Source organism: Ipomoea nil, unplaced genomic scaffold (genome assembly GCF_001879475.1).
Source record: "Ipomoea nil cultivar Tokyo-kokei standard unplaced genomic scaffold, Asagao_1.1 scaffold0268, whole genome shotgun sequence".
In the NCBI taxonomy this organism is placed as follows: Eukaryota; Viridiplantae; Streptophyta; class Magnoliopsida; order Solanales; family Convolvulaceae; genus Ipomoea; species Ipomoea nil.
Genome location: NW_017616696.1, coordinates 957,118 through 966,363, shown reverse-complemented (window position 1 = coordinate 966,363; position 9,246 = coordinate 957,118). Strand labels below are relative to the sequence as shown.

The 9,246-nt window shown below is 37.1% G+C and overlaps 1 protein-coding gene across 1 annotated transcript; it reads right to left on the bottom strand.

Annotated features, from left to right (window-relative positions):
- Positions 1-766: 766 nt before the first annotated feature.
- Positions 767-4,721, bottom strand: LOC109151747 (ATP synthase subunit O, mitochondrial-like). The gene is made up of 6 exons (XM_019299453.1): positions 4,459-4,721; positions 3,491-3,541; positions 2,469-2,712; positions 2,053-2,165; positions 1,145-1,231; positions 767-1,069 (listed from the first exon to the last, which is right to left on the bottom strand). Exons 1-6 carry the CDS (start codon positions 4,579-4,581, stop codon positions 950-952), a joined length of 738 nt encoding a protein of 245 aa, XP_019154998.1. The 5' UTR covers positions 4,582-4,721; the 3' UTR covers positions 767-949.
- Positions 4,722-9,246: the final 4,525 nt, after the last annotated feature.

Genomic DNA, 9,246 nt, shown 5'->3' with positions numbered 1-9,246 from the left:
AATAACTTACATATTAAACATGCTTTTAAAAAGGCTTCAGGTCAGGCTAGACCAATTTGACAAATTTTATTATGAACCATGGTCCATAGAGCTAGTTGTGTGGACCATGGTCCAAAATGGTGTTGTTTCTTTTAATGAAAAGAAACGGCACGCGTCCCGTGTAATTAGTTCGTTTATATACATATTCAATTTCATTTTATATAGCATATTGTAATTTTATTTAGTACAACTAAAGTTTCATTTTATTTCAACTATAGTTTCATTTGACATTATACATACAATAGCCAATTTATTCAATTTCATTTTAGATACACTATACTACTATAATTTAATTTTGTTCTGAACACACCAAAAATACAAAATTTGTTAAAATTTAACAATTGTAAAGAAACGACGCCGTTTTCAGACCATGGTCCAACAACCGAACCAATTGTACGCTCAAGCTCGAGCCAAACAAAAACCTCCATATAAGCTCAGGCTCAAGCCCAATCCTTAGATTTTCGTAAAAGCCCATGCCTAATTTTCTAAAACTCAACTCAACTCGGCCTATTTAATTCCATCCCTACACCAAAGGGGATGTTTTGAAAAAAAAAAAAAAAAAAAAAAACTAAAACTAGACTAACACTTATAAATCTATGACCAAAAATGAAATTATCTCGTAAAATATGTTTTTTCATCACATTTGTGAAATAAATATCCCCAAAAACTTATTTTCCACGGTGACTTTCTTGAATCACAAAAGAACACCTCAAAAGAAAAACACTTATGCCAGCAAGAGGTTATCTATGAGTAGATTCTTAGAAAAATGAAAGCTTTCTTATTTGCAAGCAATGCAGGATAACATTGTAATGCAGAACAATCGGCTCAAATGAGCCCAGAATAGAGGAAAGAATGTTCTTTCTTCAAAACAAAATGCCACACAAACAACTAGTGATAAGTTTGCAAGCACTCAAAAGTTGAGAGGTTCGCGCAAGAATCTCTCCATCTGGCGTGCCCTAGTCTTTATTGACATATCGAAAACTTTCCGCTCAAATTCCAAAACCAGGCCACCGAGAATGCTAGGATCGATCTGCCATATCAGTGTAGAACGGTAAACAACTGTCACGAAAAGACTCCAAATTCGAAACATGGAGTTACAGCATACCTTTTGTTCGACGGTAACCATCTTCCCATTCCCAATCATTTCGCTCAGTGTTGCTTTCAGTTCTTTCTCCTCATCTGGAGGGAGGGGCTGGTAAAGATAGAGAACAGAGATTCTCAATTAGATAAATTTGGTTCAAGGACTTGTACTGTCTATGCTCCCAGGAACATGGAAACTACAGTGCAGTCAAAATAAATCGTATTTCTTTATCCAATACAGGAATTGCACAAAAAGAGAACTCTGAAATGACCATATCTTCCTTTCCCACAAAACTACCGATAGTAATATAACTTCATGTGAAAATTTTGAAAAACTAAATGTGCATAATTTTGGAAAGCCACCACATCTCCTGTTATAAACTAAGATTGAGCTAGGGTCACTCAATTGAGCACATAGGTCAAACCACACTAAAAATGGACAGAACAAGCACCAATACACCACACTAAAAATGGACAGAATAAGCACCAATACCCATAACCGATGTGCTCTGATACCATGTTATAAACTAAAATTGGACTAGGGTTACTCAATTGGGCTATAATGCACATGGGCCAAACCACACTAAAAGATTGAATCCAACCAATTAGCTAGTCTAACCCATGCCCTCATAAACAAACCCATATATTCTCTCTTATTTTATAATAAAAATGTGGGACTCTTAACATCTCCATTGCTAATTTATATGCAATTACAAACCAAGAAACTGCTGAAGCAAACCTCAAAAGACCAGATAAACATAATCACTTCATTACCTTTTATCATATCATTTATTAATTTAATAAACTCCAAACAACTGAGGCATATGTTGGCGATCTGACAGTAAAGAGCTAATTATCCAAGCTCCAATCTATTTTCTGTATTAGAAAGCAATTTCAGAAATCAAAATTTGGGTTCGAAGGAAGGAAACATACAATTACTGTTGTCACAATGGCTTTGACTTCTCCCTTGTGTGCCATGGTCAACTCTTTAAATCGTTTTGCAATGCTGTCTATGTGCCTCAGCCTCCCATTTTCAGCCAAAAGAGCTGGACAAATGAATCAAGGATGAAATGAGAACATTCAAAGATTTTAAATAGCAGAAGTAATCAAACTTTTTTACTCGCATATTTAATTTCATTTCAAACACAAAGAATACACCATCCAATGGTATTTAGGCATTACTGCCTATGATCTAAACCTAACACCGCTTAGATCCCATTCCTTGAGTTCAATTTTGAACTCACTTGAGTCCCCAAATCATCCAGCCTGTTATGAAAATCTAAAACGCAGTATAGAAAAAACATCAATTTATTTGTCTTGTTTGTCACAACTTTCATATATCATCATACCCAAAAAGTTGTTGGTGACATCCACAAATTTAGCTTGACCACAAATTTCATTTACGGCCTTCACTCTAGCATCCTTAGGTACAGACAAGTCCTTCATGAACTGTGAAAATGTAGGACTCTTCTTTGAAGCTTCGACAAAGTCATAAAGCTCTGATTCAACTTTCTCCAATACATTAGATTTTACAGAAGCAAGGTACAAAGCAGACGAATAGTTTCCAGAAACCCCATACATTGTCAAAGGCACCTGAAACAACATTATTTAAAGAAGAAAAGGTCAACAAACAGAAGACTCAAATCTCCTAGGTGTTTTGACTTGAGGAACAATATAGAGAAGGTATTATGGAACTGATGCGATTTGAAGATCAGTCTCAGAAAGTTTTAGCTGCAAGCCTAAAAACAATGGAGACATATTCTTTCCCCTCCTAAAACAGAATGGAAGCATGTATTCTTCTCCTACCTAAAACAGAATGTAAATATTAAGAGCTCAAAATGTCAGCGATCAAAAACGATAAAATTCTGGTTACACATTCAAAAGTGATCATCATCAGATTTTGCATGAATGAATTCAGTTTTATAGGCATATTATGTTCACAAATAAAACAAAGTCAGTTGAACTTAATTCTGCATTTTCCTCCAAAAATAAAGTCTACTTTACAGGGAAAGATGATTTAAATTATAGAGGAAGTTTCTTTTCCGATTTTAAAATGAACTGAAATTCTGTCACTAGAATCTCAGAAGTGAAAACATAACAGAGATAACTCAGTATAATTCATTTAAACAATAAGGCTCCTGTTAGTAAATGTTGATGATTATCTACCTGAGGGAGTTAAAGTGCACAATAATACTTGCAAATAGATACAGAGCATATCTTTTACCAAATAGTAGGCAAGATGATCGTTCTAGTAGCAAAGGTTCATAGCAATGACAAGTTTTCCCCTTTTAAAGTTCCTAAAGCAGTCCAAAATAACTTTAAAGCCACTATTTATTTAAGTCATCTATTAAAGCTCCCATAGCCAACTTACCTTAACATTTTGTTCTTTTGAAGCAGATGCAGTTGCATAATTTCTCAATAGCTGCAATAGAAACACGTAATCCATGTTAACAATATTACAACAATAAAGTACAAGTTACCCATCTGTACAAAGCTGCTTTCTTCAAAATGCTAGGATTCAACAATATTACAACAATAAATTACTTCAAAATTTTCCTCCTAGCTGTTCAATCAATATCCCCATAATAAGTCTGATATATCCTTAATGAAAAGAATGGTCTTTTTTGCTTTGGACCAAAAAGATAGGGAGTAAATTTATTTTTTTTTTCTCTACTAACTAAACACACTAGCCAATGACGTTGTGGTCTAGTAGCAAGTAGTGACTCTCCCAAATTGGAGGTCATGAGTTCGAGCCTCAGTGGGGGCAGTATTGACTCTTTGTGCTTAATAGGTTGAGAAAGTATATAGAACAGATACTATATTGTAACATAGTAAGTAGTACTAAACAAAAAAAAAAAAAAAAAAAAAAAAAAAACCACACACACACACTACATCATTATGAGAAAAAGGCAAAATATTTCGCCATTTTTATGCAGCAAATACTCACTGACTGGAAAGCAACTAATATAAATGGCAAAATATTTCGCCATTTTTAGCAGCTACAACCAAAATTTACTAGTAAATGGTTGATCTGTATTTGCCTCAAACCATATTTTTTTTTTTTTTTTTTTTTTTTTTTTTTTTTTTTTTTAACTGCATTCTGTTCAACACATATTATCTGACAAACTTCTACCATTTCATAAGCATGAAGAGGAAAACCAATGCAGAAACAAGAGTGTATTTTAAATATTACAGAAGATCAAGCATCCAATCACATATATATCAAATAAAAGCGAAACCACCCGAAGCTTAAAATAAAACGTTAAAACGTGAGTGAAGCTTAAAATGTTCAAAATAATTTTAATTCTTGCTTTTGGCGGAAAATTGGCCTTTATTTACCTCTGAATTTAAAAGAGTAGGGCGGAGAAAGGAGTGATGAGCGTCGGATCTCTGGAACGAAGAGAGAGCCTTTTGGATGAGAGGGCTCATTGATCTAACACGTCCCGCCATTGCCATTACCATTACCAGCACTTCTTCTTAACAAATCTTTCGCTAACGATAGAGAGATACTGAGGCGAGGAAGAAGGTCGAGGAATGACGGAGTGATGCGAGATAGATCGGTTAGCCAAAGTTTATCCCGATACAGTGAGGGTATACACACTTTTCGTGCTACCTAGGCATGCAAATGCCACGCTATAACGTTCAAACATCGAAATCGGAATCGGAACAATAATAATAATCAAAATACTTTGGATTATGTTTAAGTAGAAGAAATTATCTTTGTTTGGTAGTAAATAAAATTAGGAATCAAAATATATAATTAAAATATATAATAATCACATGTCCGTTGATCCGGTGTTAGGGGTTACAAGTTTAGAGTAGTTAATATATTTATACATATTTCTAAAAATAATCAACTAGTCGGATGAAGAAGTCTCGAAGGGTTACCTTTTGCTACTTCATCAAATCGAGAGTTTACACAATGAAAATTAATTATACCCATGTTAGTTTGTTTGCACGTATTGTCTGTTCTTGAAAAATTAGATTTGCGTGAATGTTATGCAATATGTAAAAGCAATAATGTAAAGAGATTGAGAGAGATTTTTATAGTGGTTTGACCAACTCAACATACTTTACTCCTCTCATTAAAATGCTTAGGGATGATTGCACTATTCCTTTAATAGAATAAGGATGTTTAAGCCTTGAACTCCAATCCACAAGTTTTTCAACTCAACCGAGTTTACTCCGCGTCTTGCTACTTCTGCTGAGTATTGATACAAAGGGGTTGAAGAAAAGGATTCTTCAATCTCCAACTAGGAGTTTAGCTTGGTTGAATTTGGATATGAGCTTTCTTCGCAGCACAAGTCTCTTCAAAATGGATATGAACTTTAAGCTTTCTCTCTCCGTTGGAGGAAAACCCATTATTTTGAATGTTTATTGACCAACGGGTAAAGATCAGTGGGCAATCCAGAGGATAGGTAGACTTGTTAGATTTTCCAAGCGTTAAAGACTTATTTTGCATTGAACATATCCTTTTGCTCTACACAAAATTTCTAGGATTTTTAAGAAAAATCATTATTTGGATGTGAACCTAGGACTCTCTTCGCCTTAGTCACATTTACTAATGTTTTTAAGGTTTCGAACTGCTAGCTCAGAGAATGCCTCGAGCAGTTCTTTTTGAATGGTTAACTGTCACTATTGGAGTTAACGTTTCGAACCTTAACACACTACAACCTCTCAAATACGAATGGTAGACCTTACCATTTGTTCCACCTTTTACTTCGAAAGGTAGGCCCTTCCACCATCGGCTTTTGCAACCTTTTGATCTTGTAATCTTCTACTTTTCGAATCTTCTTCTCGAACCTATTCAAGACTTCAACTATTTGAGGTCTTCATCTTAAAGCTATTCGAAAGCTAACAATTCGAGTTACTATTCGAACTTGTTGAGACTATCCGAAATGTAACCTTTCAAGTTGTTGTTGAGGTGAGTTTTGAGGTGTTTGGGCTTGAACTTGTGCATTCTTGCAATTTTTCCCTGAAGTGATTTTCTTCACTCTGTTCGGTACTAGCGGGCAGACTGGCGGGCAATTTGCCACCCGCCAGACCACTCGCTGGTACATGGTGTAATATGGCGGGGGGTTTAGCGGGTGAGCGGGTGGTTGACCACCCGCTGGTACGGGGTGTGTTGGCGGGTAGTTTGGCACCCGCTGAAACCACCCACTGGTACGATGTTTGTTGGCTTCCGTTTGGTTGATCCCCGTGTACTTGAGTGTCTTGATTGATGTCTCGTAAGTCTAGAACGATGTCTTAAGTATCCTTGGTAGGATTTGTGAGTCTTGAATCGTGTTTATGATCCAACTTTGTGATTCGTTGGATTGATGTGAAGTCTATGACGTTCGTATGAACCTTTATGATTATCTTGTTGATTTGCATGCTAGCTATGTTATTTGTTGGTACTAGTATGTGCTTTTCCTCATAATAACCTTGTTTATTCTTGATGAGGATTGGTAACTCGTGCTTACCAATCGTTGTGGTCTCTTGATTTGGAATCTCTCGATATTATGGCAATACTTTGGAATGCCTCCTTCGAGTTCTTTCTTGAATTCCTTCGATTGAATCTACCATTGTGAGCTTGTACAATTGTTGTACCTTATCTTGATTGTTCCTTGATTGGGCTATTGTTGAGCCTTGATTATCTATGTCGATGACTATGTGTTTATGATTAATATGATATTGGCAGTAAGGAGCTTTGCTCCAAAATGAGATTGGCGGTGTATTATATGATGTTTATGAGATCGGCGGTATTATATGATGTTTTATGAGATCGGCGGCAAGCAAGCGGGGAACTTAGTCTCTAGATGGTATAAGGTTGGACTGGTGTACAGGGTGGCCTCGAAGGTATAGGTTGAAACTGTTATAAGGATGGAGTGGTGTAATGGTTGGAACTTGGTTATTGATTGTGATTCTTGTAACTCTTTGCTTATGAGCATATCTTTATATGTGACCTTTTGATGATTGTTTATTGATTACCTTTCCTTGATGGTTATTCTTATATCCCATTATTGTCTAATCGAATTGATTCTATTGATTAGCCGTGCGTTGGTCGGTATGTTTGAGTGTGTCCTTCGATGAGTCAAATGATACTTCTATCTCTCATGTTTTAAAAGCTAGTGTTGCTAAGACTATACTTATGTATTCCAAGTCTCAAAAGTGGTTTTCTTATAAAATATATATTATGTATTTCAACGCGTTGGAGTGGGTTACTAAGCAATTTTCGCTAACAGTTGTTATACCTTATGTTTTCAGGTGCTTAGTTGAGCCAAGAGTGCGACAGTGGAGGCCGGTAGACTAGTTTCCTTCCTTCTAGCTTAGTAGTTTGGCCTGTGTGCCCTGGAACTTGTAGACTTTTGGATATAGTTTTTGTAAAGCCTGTGCAACTAGGTTTGAAGAATCTAGTTGTGGCATAGCATTCCCAAACTTGATTGTTTAGCTTCCGCATGGTTTTATTTTATTGGTTTGACTTCATCTCTATTTTCTTAAGTTAAATGCTTTAAAATATGTCTAGTTTTCCAAAACTTGTTGGTGATCTTCACTGACTTACCTTCAGGACTAGCGGAGCAGTTACCATATTAAGGTTTTTAGAGACCAGGATTAATGAAGTCAGAATTACCTAAACGGAGGTATGACAAGTAATCCATGTTTACCAGGTAACCCATGTCTTACAAAATCTATTTTCCTTGCTATATCTTATTCATTGGTTCCTTTGATGTGTGATTCTGTGATTTAGTATTGATAGAGCCTTACCTAGGATTTATATTGTGTTTATTTGATAATCTTGATGATCTTGATGTTGTGATTATATGTGTGATCTTGTATTTTAATTATGTCTAGAGCTTGTCCCTAGGGTTTATATCGTGAATCTCGTTGTTGTAATGTTCTTGGTATATTTGGGTGGGTTTACGCATGATCAGGTGTTGAGTCTAGCCTAGGACTTGTCTTTAAGGCTTTGCATATAGATTTTTTGATGTTTTTGAGGTTACGGATGCTCCTGAACCATTATATGATTAATGTTGAGTCTTGGCATGTTTAGAAATCGTGTTAGAATGTATTTGGAATGATTCTTGGTTTAATTCCGTTAATTGAATCCGTGGTGTTGTTGTTATGTGTTGGAATGTGTCTGGACATGGTTTCGGGTTCCATGAGAGATCCCGGGACCGAAAAGTTTCCTGTGTACCAGTGGGGGGTAGGTGGGGGGATGACCGCCCACCACCTACCCGCTGCCCGATTGCCTTCCCTCAAGCGGGCAGTCCGCCGGGCACCCGTTGGAACTGTAGGCCGCCGCCGGCGGGTGGTCCTCCACTCACCGCCCACCCGCTAGAATCGTGTGGTGCGTCGTGATGTTTTTCCCCGTTTGATGCTTCCCCGTGTTCCATTGTACCCCGTTTGTCGTGTATGAGTCTTGTTTGATGTTTTGAATACCGTTCGAGGAATTTATGTGTAGTACGTGTCTTGATTGATTATGTGTTGATTGTTATTGATTGATTATGTGTTGATTGATGGAATGATGATGAGTATCGTGGTCATTGCGCAATGACCGGTGTGACTGATGATGATGAGATTGTGATTGACGGAAATGAATTGTTGGCGGTTGGCACAATGAGTGCCCGGTCATTGTACTAAAGGTACAGACCTAGCGGTTACTGTGCTAAAGGCACAAACCCACCTTCGACTAGCTTGCCTTTGAGCATGGGTCTGGTTATAAGTGCTGCGGTGCCATGTCGGGGCTATACGCGCTGACCCCTTGGTATTGGTACTAGAGGTACGGATCATGCGAATGGCACTGCGGCGCTATCTTGATAAGTTGGTGGTTGATAGGTGGTTTGTCGGTGGGGGCATGTAGTTGCCCGGAGGAATAAGGGAAACGATACAAGGGTGGCCTAGAGGTATAGGTTGGAACTGATATTAGGACGGAGGGGAGCCACAAGGTTGGAACTTGGTATAAGGTTGGAAGATGGATTGTGTGCCTTGATGATTACTTGTTAATTGATTGTCTTTGAATGCCATTGTCGTCTCTATTTGCTATTTATAATGCTTATCTGTCTATTATGCCTTGTATTGTGTTTCTAGGATGCATGCTAGTCTTTATGATTGTTCTATATTGTCGAGTCTATTATCGTGTCTTGAGTC

Coding starts and splice junctions, on each gene's coding strand:
- LOC109151747 (XM_019299453.1), bottom strand. CDS start 4,581: ATGGTAATGGCAATGGCGGGACGTGTTAGATCAATGAGCCCTCTCATC. Junction 3,542..4,458: donor CTACTCTTTTAAATTCAGAG/GTAAATAAAGGC, acceptor TTTCTATTGCAG/CTATTGAGAAATTATGCAAC. Junction 2,713..3,490: donor CAAAAGAACAAAATGTTAAG/GTAAGTTGGCTA, acceptor ATGTTGTTTCAG/GTGCCTTTGACAATGTATGG.